The sequence below is a fragment of the Tenrec ecaudatus genome, chromosome 2, assembly GCF_050624435.1.
Source record: "Tenrec ecaudatus isolate mTenEca1 chromosome 2, mTenEca1.hap1, whole genome shotgun sequence".
NCBI classification, from domain to species: domain Eukaryota; kingdom Metazoa; phylum Chordata; class Mammalia; order Afrosoricida; family Tenrecidae; genus Tenrec; species Tenrec ecaudatus.
The window spans coordinates 69,090,499-69,115,599 of record NC_134531.1 but is presented as its reverse complement, the minus strand read 5'-3'; the positions used below and the strand labels follow the sequence as shown (position 1 = coordinate 69,115,599).

General features: G+C 37.6%; 1 protein-coding gene and 1 pseudogene across 2 annotated transcripts in view; one reads left to right on the top strand and one right to left on the bottom strand.

The window, feature by feature from the left end:
- Positions 1-25,101, bottom strand: part of FCHO2 (FCH and mu domain containing endocytic adaptor 2) — a 141,425-nt gene that overhangs the window by 18,410 nt on the left and 97,914 nt on the right. For both annotated transcript variants that reach the window (XM_075541160.1, XM_075541159.1), the window contains 8 exons: positions 23,269-23,326; positions 21,354-21,529; positions 19,212-19,236; positions 14,893-14,935; positions 13,719-13,810; positions 8,228-8,331; positions 6,673-6,802; positions 756-867 (listed from right to left, as the gene is read on the bottom strand). In XM_075541160.1, coding sequence (XP_075397275.1) covers positions 756-867; positions 6,673-6,802; positions 8,228-8,331; positions 13,719-13,810; positions 14,893-14,935; positions 19,212-19,236; positions 21,354-21,529; positions 23,269-23,326 — 740 coding nt within the window. The remainder of the gene's footprint in view (positions 1-755; positions 868-6,672; positions 6,803-8,227; positions 8,332-13,718; positions 13,811-14,892; positions 14,936-19,211; positions 19,237-21,353; positions 21,530-23,268; positions 23,327-25,101) is intronic.
- On the top strand, positions 2,182-6,290 carry LOC142438788 (thioredoxin-like; annotated as a pseudogene).

Genomic DNA, 25,101 nt, shown 5'->3' with positions numbered 1-25,101 from the left:
GTTGTTGGAGGCTGGTTTCCTCTGACCCTCCACCTCTTTTAAGCAGCTGCTAAGTTAACCTCATTATGGAGGGTAACTTGATCTAATCAGTGGCGCTCTGTTGTTGCTCTTTCTTTCTTGCCCCGCTTTCCTTTTCTTCATGGCATCTATCCATGCTGATTAACCCAGAAACGAAGCAAAAACAAACTCACTGCTACTGAGCTGACCCCAACTCACAGCCCCCAGGGCTCCCACAGCGGCATTTTTACAGGAACAGACCACCACATCTTTACCCCACAGAGCGGCAGGTGCTTTCCAACTCCCAACCTGTCCTAGTTTCTTTATTCCCTCATTATAATGCAAGATCTAGAGAAACGAGCTTTGTTTTGTTCACTAAAGTAATCCCAGGCCCTACCGTAGAGGCTGACACACCGGAAAGCACTCAAGTATTTGATGAGGGATTAACGCAGAATAGATACTATTAAGAAAAGCAGGGGTGATTATTCACTCAAATACAATTCTCTTTAAAGACAGAACAAAAATGAAGATAAATTATGGAACAGGCATCACCACTACTGGTTATCGCATATATTTTCATTAGAAAGACAATCCCCGAAGACCGTATTAGACAGCAAAAACAGAAACTAGGTCAATACACAAATAATAGAAGACTCTGCCCAAACATATATCTCTATGCTACTCCAACACACAAACACACATACACACACACACACACACACGCACGCACGGTGCACGTGTTTGTCTTTCAAACTCACTTGGTGGGATCTGCCCCTTTAAAGTAGGCGTTCACCGATTCTGTCAGAGCGATGGCCACAGGTAGGGTGTCCTGACTTCCCAGGCTGACAGGGCTGGGACCTCGTGATACACCTAGAATACAAACAGTTCACTTGCTAAAGTTCTCAGAAAGGCACATTAAATGCCAAGACAGGGAGATTCCCAATGTTAGCTATCACAATTGACACCATTATTGGCTTCAATGATGCCCCAAGTGCAGATCTGGAGGTCAAAAAACAGAGCATAAACAAACTGGAACATGATACACAGACCAAAAAAGAGGAAGGAATCAGAAAAATATGTCACACTGACCGTTATTTTTAAAGAACTAGCAGAGGGGTTAAGGAATGTCAGAAGGGGGTGGGGGAGGACCTTAACTCGCGGAACTAAAATGATCAAACAGGGCATCAGTCACACTCAAATCCTGAATTCTTCCAGGTTCTAATAAGCAGTTGGTTCCGGTGAGTAAGCCGGAGCTCTGTATTTAAATTATTTCTATCCAGGTACTCATACAGTGATCCACTGTTGCCATGCTCTCAGCCCCTCCCTCTTTGTCTAGCGTTTGCGTTGCTGTGTCCACTGACGCACAGCTCCAGCCGCTGTGGGGACTGGTTGTGACGGGGTTTCACTGACTGACGGGTTTTGCCAGGTCTTTTTCCTCCGTGTGGACTCTTCACGAAGCTGGTCGGTATTCCAGCCACCGGCAAGCCTCTGACTGGCAGTGGAGTGGGGCTCAGCGGGATAAGCGCGGGCCAGGCGCAGCCCCCAGCCAGGCGCAGCCCCCAGCCAGGCTCCAGCCACGGTGGGCGAGAAGTCCCCCCTGACTAGCACGGCACTCATCTTCTTTCAGGAAAAGACGCACACACGTTAGGTCAATACACATCTCAGAAATGTGCATGCATGGTTTTGTTACATGAATATTACATGACATCAGTCATCAGATGTTTTATTTTAGGAGTGATGACCTACAGTGAAAGTCTGAGTTACTTTGAGATCGTGAGAGTGTTAGTTCTGAGAAAAATCAGCACCAGCTTCCTCTGCGTCTCAACTATGGCTGAGACCTTGCAACGATGAGAAAGGGTATTTACCTCAACTCAGAAGCAAATTTTTATTCTAGATTTTGAAAAAAAATTGGGTTAGAAAATTCTTCAAAGCTGGAAAAAGAGTTCAGTGCTTAAAATACTTGGAGACAAGAACTACTGCTTAAAGGCCACTGGAATAAACAAGCCCTCCCCACAGGAAGAAAAAAAAAACCAAACCTTTAAATTCATGAGAAAATAAAGATCTCAAGACTATGAAGTTATTATAAGGTTACAAAAACGACCACTTTCTAACCCCAAATATGCACCAGGTATACTTTGCGTAAGGAGGCATGAGAAGGAGAAAAGGGTGCTTTTTTGAGCCACCATGCAGAAGGATGCTTGGCGGGTGAGGGCCGGGCCAGGATGACGACAGGAAGCTGCGCAAGACTTGATGATCAGACTGTGACAGGGAGCCCGGTCTCACCCGGCAGGCACCAAAACACACCGAAAACATGTCAGAGGAACCTCAGTGGGCTGTCTCAGTTAGGTGGATTACTCTGCACACAGAGCAGAGCCTACACTGCGGGAAAGGGTGACTGGCTGTTGGCAAAGATTCAACTTTGTATCAGGTGAGAGATGGATCCCTGAGAGATGTGAGAAGTTTTCAGTGGAAAAACAGGCTATGCACACATTTAGTGACAACAAACAAACAAAACCAATTAATTCACTGCCATCAAGTAGATTCTGACTTAGAGTGGCCCGATAGGGCAAGGCAGAACTGCCCCTATGGGTTTCTGAGACTAACACTTTGGGGGAGCAGAAAATCACATCTTTCTCCTGCAGAAGCCAGTGGTTTTAACTGCTAACCAACTGCTGACCTTGCGGTTGGCAGTTCAATGAGTAATAAATACACTTAGCCACCAGGGACCCTTATTCATCGACTAAGATGATGCAGATGCGTGCTTGTACACCGGGAAAAGTCCATGGAAATCTTAATTACTGTATATACTCGTGTATAAGCCACGTTTCTCAGCATACTTTTAATGCAGTTTTTGTGGTAAAATTAGGTGCCTTAGCTGAGATTCAGATCAGCTAATATCCTTGTATAGAGAGTAGTTCAATCACATTTTCCCCTAATTATTGTTCTAATACATTATCATCAGAAATTCAAGAAAGCAAATTTGCAGAGAAAGATGAAGGTTACAATCATCTTTCTTTAGTAAAGCAAATTATATGTAATTAGTATTTTTGTTCAAAGATCCTACCCAAATACGTTATTTCCACAGTCAAGAAAACTGATTTGACATTGAAAATAAATCTATGTCGTTTTTTCAATTATTTGATTTGCATATATATTAAAATTCTTGAAGTAGTTCCTCTACAAGATTTTGTTATGCTCATTATTGGAATGTTGTCAAGTACAGAAGTGTTAGAAAGAACAAGGAAAGGAAAACTCAAAATCCATCTAACATCCTGGCATATCATTTTCTATTTTTAAATTCTGGATTCTGGCTCTGAAGTGCTTCTTCAAAATGTACTGACAGGAAGCATGTTCCTAGAAATTCTACATTGGCTCATTCAAAATAAAACTTTTGTAGAAATAAAATATTCTTCATAGTCCTTCTAAATTTGGGCTAACTTGTATATTTAGAGAATTACACGCTTTGAAAATGCAAAGAACTTATAGAGTTGGGACAGAGGTGTGGATGAGGGCACCTTTCTATTAAAAAAAAAAAATCAGTGAGTGTTTTTACGAAGTTCCTGTCAGTTCAAGAGTTTAACAAGAGGTCCTCTTAACTATCACAGCTATCACCTGCGCCTCGGATTTCAGCTCCTATTACTATTAACAGATTCCCTTTCCTCACTAATCCCCTTTTCTTGGGTTCTCACAGCTTAAGAGTTAAGATTTGTTGACACTTCTTAAGACTGAGAGAAGAACTGAAAGATGGGAGAAAATGCAAAAATACACATTTTAAAAAAATGATTAGAGATTTGATTCCAAATAGTTCTGGACAGTCACTGACAACAATTAGTAGAGAAGTGGGACTGGTAAGCTTTCCAGTTATTCTTGATTTCTGAGACACCACATATTGCTGGAAAAGGAAAAGTCAGGCCACGAAATATTTCAGAGAGACTTCAGGATCATTAGCAAACATACATATTTCCTTCCATGACCATACCTGTGATGTCTCCTGGTGCTTTTCAGATTCAGAGAGTGTCCCAATCAAATTATCATCTTCTATCATATTTAAATAAAACAAAATATTGCAGAAGAAAACATTTTCAAGAAACAAGAATAATAATTTTCACTCTAAGCAAAAAGCTTAATAAGCATCGTAACAATAAAGAGAACTTTCTAGTACATTTAAAGAATTCTTGTTGTATAAAACCCACCCATACCAAGCGTGCTGGTGCCAGCACTGCCACCTAATTTAACACTGCCTCAAACTGTGAGCAAATCTGAGGAAAAGTGGAATGAAAAGGGAAATTCTCCATGTACTTTTTGAGGCCCTCTTGTATATGCCAACTCAATCAAAAGTAATTTAAGGTTTCCATTAACAAACAAAATCTATGAATAATCTAGTGATAATGGACAAGAACTGAAGCTTACTTTGTTTGAGCAGGCCACTTGCCCTATCTGATTACTAGCAGGAAGGATCACCTATTTTTCATTTGTATAACACAGATTGTGTGAAAACAAACACTAACAAACTGCATATACAAACAATCAGAATGCAGTTTTAATTAAACCCTCCCACCAAAAGCTTATTAAATATAGTCATCCTATATAAACGTAAAAAATAGGAAAAACACTGTGTTCACAAGGTGTACAAAAATAAGGCTTTTAAAGAGCCAACAATTGGTTTCAGTCTAGTCTATGCTACTCAGGCCATCTGTCCCTGAGTTTAGACAGAGTGCATGGACACATCATCCCATCAATTTAACTGCTCCAGTTCACAGAGTTGGCATGCATGAGTCACCTGGAAGCTTATTAAAGAGGACTGGCTCATTCCCTCGCCAAATTTAAAAGGCCAGCATTTCTCGTAAGCTCTCAGGTGATGGAGATGATGTGAGTCCGAGGGCCACACCTGGAAGTCTGCTCAGCCAGTGCCACATCTCGACAAACCAGGGACTTGAACTAATAAGGACAACCCTGTCACTGGCGAGAACAAACAGGAAGGATGAGTTTTAATGATTTTTTATAAGAAGCTGGTTTTGTTTGTTTGTTTTAAACGTTTTATTAGGGGAAGAAGCTGTTGTTTCAGAAATGTGCATGTTTTACGTGTTCGTGTGATTTATTACCCTATCGATGAGTAGAAAAGGTAGGAAGATTTTGTAGAAAGAGTGAGTAAATGGCTGTGTGCTTCCCTGGCTGATGCAGCTGATGCCCAGGGGTCTGTGACTCAGCCTACAAAAGCAGTGTCTCCCAGCAGCCTCTTGCAGGACCCAAGCCTGTGAGAAAGACCTGCCCCTGCACTCACTGCATGGGAATGTCTGAAAGATGGCCACATTGTCAGTATTTGGAACAATATCTTAAGGGAATTTGAGATTTTTTCATGCAAACCTCTGCCTCTCATAATAATTTGTATCTTGTAGAATACTGTCTGATAATCATTAGGATGTATTCTCTATTAAGATAAATATATATGAAGCTCAGTCCAGTGCCCTGCCCTGTTCTGTTCCTCTTGTGACCCCGGTCGCTCAACAAAGCCCAACGGTCAAAGTGGTGAAGCAGAGCGATAGCAAGGAAGATTCTCAGGCCGCCCTGAACAGTGCTGGAGAGAAGCTTGGAGTGGTTCACTTCTCAGCGTCGTCGTGGGGCCTTTCTGTCATTCCCTGTGTGCGAAGCCTGGCAATGCGGCCTGCCTTGAAGTTGAAGAGGATGACTGCTAGGACGTTGCTTCTGAGTGAGAAGTCAAATGTATGCCAACATTTCAGTTGTATAAAAGGGACAAAAGGTGGGTAAATTTTCTGGTGCTAATAAGGAAAAACTTGAAGCTACCATTAATGAGTTAATTATGCTTCCTGAAAATGTAACTAGCCATCAGCTGTGTAAATCTTTTTGTATTTACAAAAAAGGAACAATCAATTATGAAGACTATATACCCAGCTACCATCTGATTGTAAATGACAATAAAATATTAATTCTACCCTTAAAAAAAAGAGTGAGTAAAGATAATACCAAGAAAGTCTTAAGTTAAAACGACATGTAATGAAATGCTGGATTTGTTTGGTGAGGTTTATGTTTACACTGTGATACTTTAACAGTTATTTTTAAGTGTTTATTATTTAGATTCTTATAAGGAAAAAAATTATTTTAAGCACAAAACCCCTTTCTTTCATTAAGTCAACTTTTTTTTTAAAAACACAAACTTCCTTAGGAAGGTTAATTTTCAGTTCAAAGCAGAAAATATTGCATTATATTTTGTCTCCAATAATTTCTACTGATAAACGCTCATAAACTTGATGTTTTCTTAACAGTGTTATGATTAACATTTTCCTACTCAAAACAATAAAGGATCCCTGGTGGCATAGTGGGTATACAGTTTGAATTCACCAGTCGCTTCCACAGGAAAACAATGAGTTTGTTGGCTCCTATAACTGAGAGTCTAGGAAACCCCAGGGCTGTTCTACTCTGTCCTGTGAGGTGGCAATGAGTCAGAACTGACTTGATGGCAGTGGGTTTGCTTTTTGGGGGGAGGGTATTGACAATATAGATTGTGAAAATGAAAATGTGGCCAGTTTGAGAATTTGTTTCCTGATTTTAAGAAACTCTGTTAAATTTCTCATTAGTCCATTAAAATCATCACCACCATCGCCGCCCTGATCTTATTTGGGGTCCAAATTTCACCTACAATTGGTGGTGATCACTTACCTACTGTTGGCGTATTGGCTGCACTTAAGGATGTAGACGATGAGATGGAGGAAGAACTTTCTGCCCGGGCTAATGGAGCAGCAGGAGGTGGGCTGGTGTTAGAAGTTACAGGTGGGCTGAATGGCCTGGGCTTAAAATCAGAAAGTTACTTATCAAAATGTTCAAATAACTCTCCCCAAACGATTTTACTTAACAGTTAAACTGAATTTTCATATACCAAAACCAAATTTCGTGTGTAAGAGTTTAAGAAAACATACACACACACACACACACACAAAAGACACAAAATCAGAGATGCATAGGTCCAATCAGTTTCAAGAAATTATTGAAAATTAGGTCGTTTTTAAATTATGCTGTGAAGAGGCTCTTTTGCATAAAACACTTCTGTATATCACAATTAAGTTTGAGATAGACTCTAAGACATTACATAGTGTTAAGGCAACAATGGGCTCAAGCACAGGCACAATTGTGAGGGTGGCTCAGAACCAGCAGTGCTTCCTTGTAACGTGCAAACGCCCCGATGGGTCAGAACCGACCCGATGGCAACCAACAAAAGCACAAGGCTCTTCAAACAGGGCTCTTCAACACAAGGATCATCTACTAAACTGCTTCCTGAAAGGATTCTTCACTATGCCTAGAAATACGTGATCCCTAAACAATGCAAATATATGTTTCTCTGCACCCTTTCCTTAAAGATGCAAAACATTAAAAAGCTCAGTTAATTTGATAATATAATTTGCATTTTCTCATCTAAGAATTGTCTATGTGCACTTTGCCTAATTTTGTTCTATGAAATCCTTGTATTCCTTGAATGCTAACTAGTCCTATACTATTAGCTGCAAATATTTTCTGCCTAATATTGGCTGCTCTTTGCTTCTGGTGTTTGTACATGTGTCTATAGTTTCCACAGTGAGTCTTTGTAATGTTTCCTCATTAAGAAGGTTCACCCCATTCAGAAGTTTAAGAACAAACAAGAAAAATATAACTCCAATTCACCTATCTTTATTTGGTGCACAGGTTGTTCCAAATTCCTAATTGTTCAACGATTATATTAGCAACACTTTGAGGGGTTTTACACATTTTAAAATTTGGTTCATTTACGTGAGCTCACCTTTCCTGTGTATAGACTAACACTGACTAGATTCCCTCCAGGACCCTCTTGGCAGTATCCTTTGAAGGCCTAAGAATAAATCACCATTTCTCCCTTACTATTTGGCTTAAGCAGAATTATATGAAAATTGCTTCTTTATTGTGAGTGGGTCCTGAATAGTATTTTTGTAATACGCCAACTTTCTCAGCAAATCTCTTCATCGTCCCATCCCTCCCCACAAGATAGTACATGTTTGCTATCATTTTAGCAAATCTCTTCTCTTCTAAACAATATCCTACTCAACAGGTAGGATCGCAGAGGGTCTAGGAAGTGAAGAGGGAGTTTTTAGTTGGGAAACCTTTTCTACAGTTTGCTGATTCAAGGAGAAAACTTCAAGCATTTAACTATAAAGGGGCAAATGGAAAAATATCATGTTCATCTTAAAACAAAGACCTGAGTACATACTATTTCATTAATCCCACTGAGTTTGCCTGAAGAAAGCTTTGGTCTGGAAGCCGGCCTTGGTGGTGGGACAATGGTGCCTACCGAAAGAGGCGTCGTGGGCCGGGCTGGTGGGGAAGAGCATTTGAAGAAAATCATTAGTACACAGCAATCCTTAGGTCAAGGCATCTCTCTTGTAGAGGAACAGTTAAGATTCAAAACTGAGTTTTCAAGAAGTTTTTAAAAAATGTAATTATATATATTTGTTGAAATTCTGGGAGTCTACCTACAAATAGACTTTTTTTTTTAAGTTAGCACATAACATTCCTGGGGGTGAAAAAGGTTAACTTCTCAACAAAACTAATGAACATTAATATAAATCTATTCCTATTTCAATCATTTAGATATACAGAAATTAAATCTGATAAATCAACTGGAAAAATAAATTTAAGGCTTAAGGTCTTTAGTCTGTTGTCAATGATACATCTAAGTTACAGACAGTATAGCAAGACAAAGCACTTAGAGCAGAAGAGTAACATAGTGCTGACTACAACACCTACCTTAATTAAACTTAGATTTTAAAGAACCAAGTTGTAACTTTTTTTTATTTATCAAAAGTATTTTTTAAAAACTTCTTATTAGTTTATTATTTCCCCCAACTAAATTTTATTAAGTTTTGGTAAGCGTTCAAAATGACATCTAACTTTTCCTAAATCCTGTAAAAATATAGAGGTCATTGTTTTTTAGCATTACTTGGGTTTTCACAATTTCACATACCAAGAATACTAATCTCCATATGTAGACCTAATTAAAACTAATTCTTACGATTGCAGGAATAACCAAATGAAAATAAAGCTTATAACATCAAAAGTCACGAACACATCAGGATAATCAAAGCCAAGACATAAAGGGAAAGAAGTCTAAATCATCTTTAAACAAATGAATCAGAATGGCTTTCTAACCCTTCGTGGTCTATCCCAAAGCATGGAGCTAATATCATTTAAAGACTGGCAAGGACAATAGAATCTGTAGGGAAAGAAACACATGCATCAAGTTCTGTAAGTCAGCAGGGGGACAAAGTTAAAAGCATATGAATGAGTCTTGATGTGCACACAGGGAAACAAACAGTAAAGCTTGTTTCCACTGAGGAGTGGAGGTATGAAAGACAGATGGAGGTGGCAGGAAGAGAACTAACGGACTGGCTAATCACAGGAGAATAAAAGTACACATGCAGAGAGAAGCGTCAATCTGAAAGCCTAGTGCATGCAGAAATACAACATGCACACCCAATTCAGATAGCTAAAATAAAACGGTACACCGATAGCAAGCTGAGAGCCTAGGGCTGCTGCCTTCTTCCAATCAGGCCTGCTTCTCTCCAGCAGTACTCATACTTTAGGTTGGAAGCTGGAAGAAACCAGCACTAACCTGAGAGCCATAACACTTCCCTGTGCTACAACAGGCCCACTCTGAGACACGTCCGTTATCAGTCACACCTGCACTGACCTGTACTCTCTAGTCACTTCAACCGAGAGAACTTGGGAGAGCAGAGGCACTTACCCCTGGCCTAGCCATCATGGCATTTCGATGGGTGCAAATCCAGGCTGGTAGAAGGGCTGTACTTATTTAGTTCTTTCCAACAAACCAGAACAGTCTGAGGGCAAGCTACCAATAGTACTTATAAACATTAGAATTAATCTTTATTACATCTGTGTTTATCAACTAGCCACTGCTTCTTGAAGCCTCTGCAGGAATTGGCTTCAACATGCCAAAAATTGTATTTTGGTTTTTAGTGATGGATATGGTGGGAGTTCATGGCTAAGAAATGCTACTTAAATTCAACAGTGCAAGAAATACTTTAAAAAATATATTTTCTAATAAAAGGAAAGAAATAGAAAGTAATCTGTAAAATATAAAAACAGGAGTTCAGGACTAATCAATACCTGCCCTGTGACGTCACCTAAGAAGAACAGACAAGATGCATTTTCCATACCACTCTTTATCTCAGTGGGTCTCAGCCTTCCTCACGCCACGACCCTTTCATACAGCTCCTCATGTGGTGGGGACCTCCCCCCAACCATAACATTAGTTTCGTTGCTAACTTTATAACTGTAATTTTGCTACTGTTGTGCATCGGGTGACCCCTGAAAAAGGTTGTTTGACCCCCAAAGGGTCGCAACCCACAGGTTGAGAACTGCTGCTTTATATGATCAAAGACAGAGGCTAATTTAGAATCCAGAAACAATGATGATGATGATGTAAAAGAATTATCAGCAGCATTATTAGTTTCTTCAGCAGTCATTTTTCAGGACATGTAATATTATGGCAAAGATCACTGTTCCTCAGACATGCAGCTGTTGGAAGACCTCCAATCCAAAGCATCAGACCACCTGAAGGTATTTCAGCTTTACAATACAATCTCTGGAATGCCTTCTGAGCTGCACTGGAGTGAGTAACTGTAACAAATTCCTCAGGAAGAGAGACCCAGTGACTTTGTGGCTAGGAAGCCAAAAAGAAACTTATCTGTGCTCTCTGGTGGTGCTGTAACAGCAGGGTAGCATAGAGGGTGGGTGGAAAAGTGTGGCTTCGAGACCCCAGAATCTGACCGAGTCAAGGAAGGATTCCTTTTTACCACATCCTCCATCACACCAGTGGGAGAGGAAGAAGAGTTAAGGATATCTGAAGATGCAAACAATTAGAAACTAGAAGTAACAAGGTTAGTAAATTGTATTAAAAGGTAAGAAGGGAAAAATGTAATATGGTATAAGACATTTGTGTTAAACAAAAAAGGACAGTATGTTAACAATTACTTAGAAATACTAGGTAGGTGAAGTGGCAGCAGCTCAACCACCTCACTCCTCGGCTAAGCTCTAACATGCTCTTTGAACATGGAGCAACACTGGGAGGCTTCACACATCAGCTATTATAAAAGTGTAAAATTGCCTTCATCTAGCAGTTATTAGATGCTTGGTTGGAATCATTTACTTAGACTTCGTTCTAATAGTATAGCTGAAATTGGGTCACTGTTGAATGAAGAATATGAAAAAGGTCGGGGAAGGAAGGGAGTGACATCTTGGACCTTGCTCAAATGGACAATAAGAACTGGAGCAGGAGATGCTGTGATGGGGGAAGGGTGCACCGCAATGCAAAAGGAGTTGTCATAATATTGAAGACACGCTATCTATATTTCACAATTTTACTCAGGGACACTCTTTTAAGACAGGACACTATCAATAATGTTATGCTATTTAATCATTAATTTCTCTATGTGGAGACATAATTAAAATAATTACTATATAATTATCTTTTTGCAACTTCATATTTTTTGCAGGGCAAAAATAATTTATGACATTATTTTTCAAAATATATGGCGAGATTTAAAATGCATGCTGAAGGGAATTTAAAAACCAGCAAACACTTAAATGTTTTAACATTTCCTAGTTGCTAAACATCATATGAACACTGAATGAAAATGTATCTTTTTTTTTTACCTGAAGTGAAGGTGATATGGGCGAAACAGTCATTAGACAGGTAGCAAGAAGAGGAGAAAGAAGTTTTTTGAAAAATAGACTGTGCTGAAGAAAATAGCAAGAAAGAAAGCAAAGAATTATGAAGAAACTTCTATATAATCAAAGGCTTTGTGTTATGGATTAAAATATTTCTATTAATGATTTGAATGGCTTAATAAAAGGATAATAATACTATTTAAAATGATCACTTAGAATTCTCATTCTGTTAGATAACAAACACCGTCTGACATTTTTCTAAACCAAAAGGAGAGCTGTGCAGCTTCAGTTTTCCCTCTACCATTATTCTTCCTTTTCCCATTTATCTGTGTGGTTGGGTTTAGAAAACTTTGTTGCTTGCTGCCATCAGGTCTGTCAGCTGGGTTTTCAGTGACTCACGTTCTAGAAGAAGTTCACAAAGCCTTTCTTCCTGGTCTACTTTAGAACCTCTAGCAGCTTTCCTCCGTTAACTGGGGGACAATGGTAGTGCTTACGGTACATTTACTTGGAATCGAACCCAGGTTTCCCACATGGAAGGCCGCAAGGGAATTCTACTACTGAACTATCACTGCTCCCTTTAGAACAGTAAGTCGTAACAAATGCCCACTGAGAAAACTATATTGTCACTTTGGAAAATGGTCAACTATCTATTGACCTGTTTCTTGCTGTATTACAAGTAGAGCTTATCCTTTCTTCAAAATTTCAAATGGTTTAAAGTTGCCTATAATCCATTTATTTTCTAAAGAGCATAATTTTAAATACTAGTGTCTATTTTATTAGTAGTAAAACACTTCAATGTGATTTATATTTTGTTAATCTGTCAAGGTGTAATGTCTATAAAAGAAGATTTTTATTTTTAATTTTCAAAATCCAGGTTGTAATATTGGTGCTAACACGCCCTAGCTATAAGATCTTGGAGAAGTAATTGAATCTTTCTTTTTATAAATGTATCCACTCATAAAACAGAAACAGTGAAGGATGGTATGCAGCTACTCTTCACTCACTCCCTCACTGCCATGGCGTGGACCCCAGGGAGCTTGCAAGGCCACAAATCTTCATGAGAGCAGACAGCCGCATTTCTCTTGAGGAAACGGCTCTCTAGTTTGGACCCCTGACCTTGTGATTAGCAGGAAAACGTGAAGCCTACCAGGGCTCCTTCATGCAGCTATTACTTAGAGAAAATAAAACATAATGTATATAGGTCCTAGCAGATTAACAAAGTAGAATTCAATATATGTATTCCTGTCTCCCCTCCAATCCTAAGTAGCAGTCCCAGAACTCCAAATACTGTTTGGCAATTCTGAAATCCTACAGAAGAGAAGGAGGTCAAAGATCAATTTAGTACTTTTTTTTCTTATCTGAACTTTTCAATAAAGTCAGAGCTTTATTAAACATGCATTTTTGATAGTGAATTTTAGAGCTTGAAGAAGAGAGAAACTTAAAGAGTATTCATCTATTCTTGCCAAAACAACTAAAAATTCTAAGATCTTCTAGAGATTATTTAGAAAGCATGAGAGCCTTTCTGGACAGCAGTTTGGCACTAACTTATCCTGTGACCCATTATTGTAAGGACAAAACATGAGTAAAAATTTAAAAAATATTCATAGCACTAAAATTTTATACACAATCTAAATGCCCATTTAAAAGAAATGAGCCCATTAATGTATGTCTATGCAGCTGAATCTTTGACAAACATATAAAAAAAGTGGGATTGACATGGAATGAATGATACACCTAGAACTAAACACACAAGTGGGAAAAATATTGGGATTTAATATTTTTACTCTTGAAATTTAATAATTTTTTACTGTTTAAAAACCATAGGGTTTTTAAGCTAAATTAATAAAACAAAAAAGTCAGTTTTATCTGGCAATATCATCAAAAGATAAGTTAATAAAATTTTTATTACTAGGCACAATAAACAAGCAGTGAATAAATCAATTATGTAAAAGTAACTATTGTACTATTCATTTAAAACAAGGATGTATACACATACACGTACACATATTTACCTGATGATGATGAAGTTAGTGAAGCTGAAGATGATGACTCCAGAGATGGTCTAAACAGGGGGTCCCAAGCAAGTAAATCACTGGTACCTTTCCTAGCACACATTTTAAAAATAAAAAGTTAAGCAAAAGGCTATCAGTATAAAATCTAGTAACATATCTTTATTTCATAAGAGAAATTATAATAGCTGATTTAAAAAAAGGATACTTTTCTAATGGCATATGAAGAAACCTAACAGATTTGTTTGGACATATCATCAGGAGATCAATCCCTGGAGAAGAACATTATGTTTGATAAGGTGGAAGGGTAGCGAACAAGAAGACCCTCAACAAGATGGACTGACATAGTGGCTCTAACAATGAGCTCTCAAACAGACGCAAAATTGTGAGCACGCACGGGCCAGCACCCGACGATGTTTGGTTGTCCTGCACTCAGGGACCCTGTGAGTCAGATTCAAGTCACTGGCAGCCAACAAACCATCCGTGCTACACAAAGACTCGACACTAGCATGACTCCTACTGCTACATCAGCTATCTTCTAGTCTGACATGCATGGCAACAGCCTTGTACAGCTCTTCTCTCTGCCCCCTTCTCATTCGGGTGCTTCCTCAATTTGAATACTCTCGGACCATGGCCATCTTAAAAGGTCCAGCAAAATTTAGAGAAGGAGAAAACTTCCATGAGAATAGTTCGTTTGAAAACAGATATACATGAACTTTGTAATTCATCACTTAATTTAGCAGTAGTTAGGACACCGATGTCAATTATAGACAAATAGAACCTTGGGGCGGTGGAAAGCTTGGGGGGCACAGAAGAGGGGTGCAATGGACTGCTAACAACAAGACTGGCAGTTGAAACAAACAGCTGTTCCACAGGAGATCAAAGAGGCTTTCTGCTCGCAAGAAAGGTCTTGAAAAGCCACAGGGGCTGTTCCACCCAATCTTGTTGGGTTGCAATGAGTTGGAATCAACTTGATAGCAGAAAGTTAGATTAAAAAGGAGTTTTGCCAAATTGAGAAATAACCTAAAGCATCCAAAAGCTCCACTGTGGCCTTTGACTGCTTAGAAAACAGGGCGCTCTGCACAACACCCTACTGGAATTAGAATTGCAAAAGTGAATAAAAACACCCCAAAAATGGGACAAAAGTAAGCTCATCTAAATTTAAAGGGAGACTTACTCATTAGATGGACCAGGTGGCTTTGATTTTGTTAATTCTTCACCTAATTAAGAAAATATAATATGAAAAATTAGTAATTCAAGTAATAGAATATTTTCATGGAAGATGAAACATTGAACACAAACATCAGTGAGTACTTTTAAAATTATGGAACTACTGACATATATATTAAACAACTATGAAGAAAAGGAAAGTTTTTAACATGTTTTCTATCATGCTTAAAAGTGGCTGAATTTCTACAAAAGCTTTAGTTCTTTTATAATCCTTGATAAAAACAATTACTTAAATCCAACTATGTTATTTACTAAAATAAATTGCTTAAGAGAGAAGAGTTGTAACTTTAAAAGTTCAAAGAAATGTTTTAAAATTTATATAAACTTGACTAAAGAATTTTTATGAAAGTATTTCAAGTTCTAACAATATTGTCAGTTACTACTTGACTTAAAACTCCTGAAGAAAGCAAATTTTGGAAAATTAAAAGTTTTACACCATCTACAGCAATTTATCTCTTAGTAAGATTTGTTTTGCTACCTTTGTATATGTGTATGTAAATACATAGTAAAGCATCGGCCATTTCGTCAGACTTAGATGTATGTATCAGAGACACTGACTATATACACTATGTAGTACGATCGTCACCCCTAACCATTTCTACATTTCCCCCAAAACTCGTAACAGAAATTGAGAATCCAATTTCCCCCTCCCACTAGACCAGGGTAATATTCATAAACTTTGGTTTCTATGCACTTGCCTATTCTAGATATTTATGAGTGGTGGCTGCATCTCCAGGGTTCTCGCAGGCTCAGCATGGCTCATCAACAGGACAGAGAAGGCAGAGGGCTGAGGGAGGTTCCCAGGACTCTCCTATGAGAAGGGCACGCCCACGAGGAAGCACCATCAGGCTGTGACCTGACTGACCCCTACACTTTTACATCTTCAAGTTGACACAAAATTATCTAACTACCACAGATGATCTTCAACACAATTTTACTTGCAAGTAATATCGATGATACTGTTCTACAATTTGAGCATCCTGCTAGGTCACTTTTCTTTGGAATGGGTACAAATATGGATCTCTTCCAATCAGTTTGCCAAGTAGCTGTCTTCCAAATTTCCTGGCATAGAGAAGTGAGTGTTTCTAGTGCTTCATCAGCTAGTTTAAACATTTTAATTGGTATTCCATCAATTCCTGGAAGCAGTTTGAAAGGCTTCCTTCAGTACTGTTGGGTCTTGTTCATTTGCTACCTCTTGAAATGTTGGAATGTCAACTAGTACTCTTTGGTACAGTGACTGTATTCTTTCCATCTTCTTTTTTGGTGCTTCCAAGGCTTAATTTTTTTTTTAATTTAAAAAAAGGTTTTAAGTTTAAGATATGCTGAGTGTGTTCTTCCGCACTGATTTTCCACATCTTTGCACATGTCACGTACATGGTACCCATTAAACAGTGTGGTAAACTAAATGGAAATATAGTGCAGCTAAATCCTCTATGCTCAACATTACAGTTCTGGGAAGCTGACTTTGGTAGGGGAAGACTCTCACGGTTATGAGAAATACATCATTCTTAATACACATTCTCATGACCAAATATAGTCCCTCCAATTACCACCTCCCTCCCAATAAAGGAACTGTCATAAAAGAACTACCTTATTAGAAGAATCATTTGTACATCTCTGGCTGTTTTGTGTGCCCGGTGGTTATCTGTAGGTAAGAACAATCAGACTCTACAGATGCGGAACCCACTGTAAAATGTAGCAAACCCCTGGGGAGGCCTCAGGGGCGTTCAAGGTCAACTAGCACTAGGTTAAGACACTGAGTCATTTCACTGCTTGTTTACTATGTTATCCACTTATGATACTATCCATTGGCTATAGATTATGTTTTTGTATAATGTGTAAGCCTTCTGAAAGATCTGTAAGCCCCATTGTATATACCAGCGGTTCTCAACCTGTGGGTCTCAACCCCTTTGGGGGTTGACCGATCCTTTCACAAGGGCAGCCTAAGACCATCAAAAAACACAAATATTTCACAATATATAATTTAATATTGTTTTGTGATTAATCACTATTCTTTAATTATGTTTAATTATGTTCAATTTATAACAATGAAAATACATCCTGCATATCAAATATTTACATTATGATTCAAAACAGTAGCAAAATTATAGTTATGATGTAGCAACAAAAATAATTTTATGGCTGGGGGTCACCACAACATGAGGAATTGTATTAAAGGGTCACGGCATTCAGAAGGTTGAGAACCACTGATAAATAACCATTGGAAAATACATTCACTTTCAGTCCTGACATAGGGACAAGGGGCCTCTGTGCTCAACTGTCCACAAACACAAAGTCGCTCCTGAGGACTCGGAGTGTTGGGGACTCCCGTACCCCAATATAACAGGTTGTTTCTTCATGTTTTACTACCTTCCATATATGTACCTTCAATTATTTTTCACAAGCAATCGGCAAACAAGGGAACAGTATCAGTAATATAAAAGTTTTGATGGTTCATAAGCAATTTTCCTGGCATCTTACTGTTTTGCAGAACCAAACAACTGATGAGTGCAAAGTACACAATATGAGTAACCACAATGCCAATGTACACCACGTTCCTGCTGTTGGTGCAATTTGATCATCTGTTTGCTCTGCCACAAAGGCCTTACTGTGCTGTTCTCCTTCAGCTTTGTGCATTTTGTCTTCATCTCCATAACTTTTTATCCACATGTGACTCCAATACCTACAACTGAAATACTGTAACACTTCTTTTTGAAAGGTGAAATTATTTTATTTGGCATTTATGAATTTAGTAAGGTCTTTTAAACTGTACAAGAATTTTTATTAGAATTGCTGTGGCAAGGCTGAACTACTTGGTATGACTTTCTATCCATAGCCTTTGTAACTCCCATTAAGTGACTGAGTGGCATAATGCAAATTAAGTGTAGGACTCCAATGGGGTGTGGGGAGCTGGTCAGTTTTCTCATTCAGCTGAGTGAGCCCTCATTCACAGAGTGAGCTCTCTCAAAATCGGGAACGAGGGCTTTCCCCCTTCAGGAAAGAAGAACCACACGCAAAACTCTACCTCGAGATCTTTATGCCAAGTCAGCAGTGAGGTAAAGGCAGGGGTGGCACCAAGAATGTGACACAGAGTGGCAAGGGAAAGGTCAGACATGACCTCCACATACTTTTACAGATGTTACAGCTTTTATTTCAATGTTCTTTTTACAAAATTACATAGGTTTTGAGTGAGCTGTCCAAATCCTATTTTTTCCATGAACTTTGTTATTTTTAATGCATGATTCATGTATTAAAGTATAAGGCATGTTTTTCTTGTTTGTAAAATTGTAGTTTTCAATAAAGTTCATAGAGCAAATTAGTCTTACAATTAACAATTCACACACAGCTCATTTTGTGACCTCAATGCCAATTCCACTGATGCAGCAACACGCTTCCCACTTCATCCCTGGGCTCTCTTTTTCCATGTGTCTTTCTTTCCAGCCCCATCCTGCCACCGAGATTGTTTCTGGGTAAATACTGTCCTTTTGTTCTTGTATGGTCGAATATTCTGAGGAATATTTTCTTCACAATTGTTACTGTTGACTTTACGAGTCTGTCTGATGTCTGAATGCACGGTGAAGAAGCCAAGAAGTGGATCACTTTCAGGTTTGCAGGGAGTCTGAGGCCCAGTCTCGGGAAGTCCACCCGTCTCTAGCAGATCAGTTAAGTCTGGTCTTTCCATAATTTTGAATTGTGTTCTACATTACCAGGACCTTCTGGGGTCCCAATCAGCGGTAGGTCGTGGGCACTGGGGGACTGTCCAGGTCCTCCAGTGTCAGGATAATAGAGGCAGTGGTTCACATGACCTATTAGTTCTTTGTTTCCTTGAGTCTTTTGACTTTCTTCACTTTCCTTTTCTCTGGAGAGAGGCCAGTGCTTGCTTCCGAGAAGGCTGGTGTTCAATCACTAAGGCCCTCCTCACTACTCAGGACAGTAGAGTATAGAACCTTGTCTTCTTGCACTACTTTATGCCAATCAGCAATCCCCAATACTACGGTTCTAAGGACTCAAGCTTAGTGATTCATTCCAACAAGGTTGGTGGTTATGGCTAAGAAGTATACTTAACTTTCTAAGGTATGTTTCTTAATTCTTTAGGACAAAATAAAGGTAATTCCTTTCTTTTAAACTAAGACACATCCTTCTAGTATGTATTTAAGGCTCACCATGAGAAAGACCATTGTTCTACAACTGCAGAGACTGAAAAATTAACCAATTGTCTAATAAATTTAATAGACATAAAATAACCAATTTAAGTATCAAACTTACTACTAGAATTCTGATTCATCTGCACCTAAAATGAAAGATTGAAAACTAAGTTACATTAAAGAAATAACTTAATTTAGCAGGATATTAATATTAGGAACCCAATTTTTTAAGTTGTTTTAAATTTTGAATTGTGAGCTATACTAACATAAAAAAGAAATACAGAAATAACTGAATAATTTTTGTTTGTAGTAAGAAGTAATTATACATGCAATGTCAACAGCCAATGTCTTAAAATAGTCACACCGACAGCAAACTGCAGTGGCCTGCTAACCTAAATAATGTAACATAAATATTTTAAATCAATATTCAAATATTACAAAAGACTTGAAAATTAATAGATAAAAAGTCAAAATCTTATACTTACTGGGCTGTGTCTCTATTAGTGCATGGACGAAAAGAGAAAGCCAGTCAGTTTAGAATCAAAAATGGGGAATCTACCTGCTCTAATCATTTGTCTATTTGCCTTCTGAATCAGATATCAGACACATTCATCCTAAAAGTGTGTACACTGGGAGAGAGGGAAGGACCTGTAGCTAGATATACAATAAGGAAATAGGGCGTTAGAATATTCTCTTTTCAAATCTATTATTAACTGCTAAATTGTGCTTATTTTTATTCATTTGCTGAACATGAAATAATTTTTTTAATGAGAAAAAAGAGAACACAATCTAAAACCACTCATGATCAGACTACCCAGAGATTGCATTTATTACATATACTCATTTATCAAGATGATTACTTAGGCTCCTAAGGCTAGGCCACTATGAGAAAACTGCTGTTATGTGAAAGCCTATCACAAACTGGAAGATCATTACACAACTACCAAACCACCATGTAATTGCAAAACCACTCAACATAATGACCTAAGCAAGCTGACACAAAACCTATCAATCACAGCTAGCAGCACTCTCTCACTGCCTGGCAGAGTCTGTTACTGTCTGACTTAGGTCACTAATACACAAAGTTGTCAAATAATAGACTTTTTACTGTCGTCATATATGGGAAATGCTGAATAATGAGATAAGTGATAAATGAAGAGAGGTGTTTTATATCTTTGAAAATTACTTACCCTCTCAATTTTTACTGCTTTTTACAATATCCTATTTAACATGTATACATCAGAATTTATTAAACTTTTCATAACTCAATATTAATCCTAATATTAAGTAACAGTGGCACAAGATTCTTACTTCTAAATCTATGTATTTGATAGAAAAAAGTTTTATTATTAAAAATGGTAAATTTGCATGAGAAAAATATTTTTTCTAAACAAATATGTAGACCATTTAAAACCTTTAATTAGATAATCATGAAATGAGTATACAATATGTCATAATTATTAATTACAGATTTATAGATGTTCTATAAATAAACAACTTAATATAACTATGATAGTCGTTTATAAAGATAACTAATTTTCATTTTAAAATCATGCTTTTATCCAACAATAGAACATATCTGAATTTAGTATATATCAACATCAGTTGAAAAATTTATTATGCTAAGTTTTTTCCTCCCATAAAAGCTAAGGAAAATATAATATCTCAGGATCAAGGATCAAGCCATTATCACTAAGAAACATTATCTTTCTCTCTTCCTTTATGAGAAGTCTGAAAAAAGAAATGCTCAAGAAATAGACCAAAAAACATCTTTAAATTCATTATTATATAATTTCCTGGTCCCTAAGGTTCATAAAACATAGGACAATGAATGATGAGGGCAACAAATGTATAAGGGTGCTTTACTCAATTGATGTATGTATGGATTGTGATAAGAGTTGTATGAGCCCCAATAAAATGATTTAAATTAAAAAAATAGGACAAAACTTTAAAATTAAATGAGGAAAAGATTTATGCTGGCAGTTCACAAAATGTTCCTGAGGTTCTAGAAAATACAGCAAAGGGCAGTAACAGTGGATTTTGCAGATGTTTACTTGCAGAACACTTTCAAAAGGAAGTCAAATAAAGCCATATTTTAACATGCATCCTCGGGGACTGGGGGGGAGCCAGCAATGGCATAATTATTCAAAAAAATGTATCCTCCTGTATAAAAATACACATTAAACATTTCCTTATTTCTCTTAGTCTAACATATCATAGTCAAATAAAGGTTTCTATAAGAACAGTATTTACAGATACTTACAGAAATTGCTGGGGATAATGATATATTCCCTATAGATACTTTTAATTCATCCAAAGAAGCCATAGTATGATGAGAATTATTTGGATGAACAGGCTTGATTTGGATCCGGTACTTCTTTGGTTCTTCATCGTCAGAGTCAGAGTCACTAGATGAGTAGAAATGGTTTTCTTTGGTATGTAGGTGTCAGTTAAGGACTTTTCTATACTAAATGATCTTAATGCATAACCAGTTTTTTACATACTGTATTTACAGAAAGCAAAAAGCTTTAAAAGAGAAGATGAACTTTAACAGAAATAAAGCTTCTAACTTTTAGTAATAAAAATGTTAAATGAAAAATGAGCTTTTAAAAAAGAAAGAAAAATTCGCTTTAAGTAAAAATTTAGTAATAAAATGTTAAATGAAAAATGAATTTTAAATGTAACGCAAATGTAAGCTGAGCATGATAGTGGGACAAGAGGAAAGTAAAAGGAAATAGAGGAAAGAGGTAGGAGGCAAAGGGCATTTATAGAGGTCTAAGTAAATGCATGTATATATGTAAATTTATTTATATATGAGGATGAGGAAATCTATCTATGTGCATATATTTATAGATTTAGTATTAAGGTGGCAGATGAACACTGGGCCTCCACTCAAGTACTCCCTCAATGCAAGAATACTTTCTTCTATTAAATTGGCATTCTATGATGCTCACCTTCCCAACACGATCGCTGAAGAAAAATGGGTTGCAAATGTGGCGAAGAAAACTGATGGTGGCCAGCTATCAAAAGATATAGCGTCTGGGGTCTTAAAGGCTTGAAGGTAAACAAGCGGCCATCTTGCTCAGAAGCAACAAAGCTCACATGGAAGAAGCACACCAGCCTGTGTGATTACGAGGTGTCAAAGGGATGAGGTACCAGGCATCAAAGAACAAAAAATCTTATCATTGTGTGCTCACCTCCATGATACGATCACTGAAGGCAAATGGGTGAATAAGCAAATGTGGTGAAGAAAGCTGATGATGCCCAGCTATCAAAAGATATAGTCTGGGGTTTTAAAGGCTTGAAGGTAAACAAGCGGCCATCTAGCTCAGATGCAACAAAGCCCACATGGAAGAAGCACACCAGCCTGCGTGACCACAAGGTATAGAAGGGATGAGGTATCAGGCATCAAAGAACAAAAAAAAAAAAAAATCATATAATTGTGAATGAGGGGGAGTGCAGAGTGGAGACCCAAAGCCCATCTGCAGGCAACTGGACATCCCCTTATGAAAGGGTCGCAGGGAGGAGACGAGCCAGTCAGGGTGCAGTGCAGCAATGATGAAACCTACAACTTTCCTCTAGTTCCTAAATGCTTCCTCCCCACCACTATCATGATCCCAATTCTACCTTACAAATCTGGCTAGACCAGAGGACATACACTGGTACATATGGGAACTGGAAACACAGGGAACCCAGGACAGATGATAACTTCAGAACCAGAGGTGAGAGTGGCGATACTGAGAGGGTGAAGTAGAAAGGGGGAACTGATTATAAGGACCTACACATAACCTCCTCCCTAGGGGATGGACAACAGAGAAGTGGGTGAAGGGAGACATCGGACAGTATAAGATATGACAAAATAATAATTTATAAATTATCAAGGGCTCGCGAGGGAGGGGGAAGCGGGGAGGGAGGGGGAAAATGAGGAGCTGATGCCAGGGCTTAAGTGGAGAGCAAATGTTTTGAGAATGATGAGGCTAATGAATGTACAAATGTGCTTTATACAATTAATGTATGGATGGATTGTGATAAGAGTTGTATGAGCCCCCAATATAATGATTGAAAAAAAGGAAGAAAAATGAATTTTAAGTAAAACCTTCAGCTAATAGATTGTTGCTATAATTATCTACTTATATGCCAATACAAATAATAAAGACGTCCAGATGATAAAAGGATATCATTCTGATTTCCTTCTGGTTTAATACTATAGCCTTCTTCATCTACATCTGGAATGTTCTATGGGAAAAAGAAAAATCTTTAATGGTGACTACAATATACAAAAAGAACTATAATGTATAAAACATTAGTATAACAGCCTTAAATATTACTTTGAAACTATGGATTATCAAATACCAAAAAATTAATATAATTACTAAAACAGCTTAAGAAAATTATATCTTTGTATGTATGGATTGTGATCAGAGTTGTATGAGCCCCTAATAAAATGTTAAAAAAAGAAAATTACATCTTTATAATTCATTGGCTAAAACAACAAATTCTATGTTTCAAATGTATAAAAGAAGAAAAAAAGAAAGTGAAAGTCCTGGCAAAATTTCAAACAAGAATTTCCCAAGGTCAAAAACAATCCAGAATTCTCAAATTTTAATTTCTACCCTAAATCAGATAAGTGGTAGTTTTAAAACAAACAAAAACAATCAAGTTAAGCTAAGCTTGCTTCCCAAATCAATCTAGAAATAATCTCAATACTAAAAAAGCCCTAAGGAAAATAAGATCTAGTTTCTTCCCTTAAAAGGATCTTAGGATGTGGGCAACATAAAAGCCTATCGAGAACTAAGCATCAGTGGCTGCTGCCATCCCACAGACTCACTCAACATACTGAGGATGGAGGAGTCTGAGACTGGGCTCACGCTGCTCTTCAAACTCTGAATTGAAGCTATCCCCTGAAACCCGCTGTAAATGTAACCAGTAAGTAATAGTGTCTACCCTTGAGTATACGGACATAAATTTAATCTATCTAAAGCCACAGGAGCATCAGCTATTTTGAAGTATAGATGAGAAGGATTAAAGCAGGAGAATTAAGTAAATGGAAGTAAAATAACTGTAACAGAAATAAAGAATTATTGGCACAATATGAATATTATAACCAATTATTAATCATCATGTCTGGAAATAGTAAAATGAGAAATGCAGTTGCTGTGTTTTTCATCAAAAACAAACAAAAAAATCCTATTCCAAGTACCAAAGAAACATCCGGTCTTTTGTTTCCTGCATGTCCTGTGAAATCAGTATCTAACAGTATGTTTAACTTTACATGTAATAATACTCTATACCATATTAGAAAGCAAACTCACTTCTATCAAGTCGATGCTGACTCATAGTGACCCTATAATTAATAACAAGACATATAATTCTTAAATACCTCAGTGTCTTGCTTTCCTGGGTCACACTGTATTTACTTTCCACACAATTATGTAATGCCTTTCATGTCGCCACGATTAATTTTTAGCTATTACGTAGTTGGTGTTTCTCCCTCCCCTCCCCCTTCCTTTCCTTTCCCTGCTAAACATCAAAGAACTTTTCTCTCTGTAGGTAAACCTATTCTTGGCTTGTTTATAACAGCAGCCTCATAAATATTTATCCTTTTGTTTTTGACTTATTTTCATTCAGAATAATGTCCTCCAGATTCATGTATGTTTCAGATGTCTTGAGGAGTCATCATTCTTTATCCTTGCATACTGTTCCATTGTATGTGTGCATCACAGATTTTTTTAATTCATTCACCCACTGGTGGGCATTTAGGCTGTTTCCAGCTCTCTGCTATTGTGAATAAAGCTATGGCAAACATGGGTGTGTATATGTTGATTCATCTCACTGATCTTAATCCTAAGATACATACCTAGTAGTACAATTGCTAGTGCATATATCTTTCTGGAGTTTTTTAAGGAAGCATCAGACAATTTTTCATAATGGCTGTACCAATCTGCAGTCTCACCAGCAATGTATAAGAGCACTTGTCTCCCCTCAGCCCTTGCCAGCATTTTTGCTCGGTT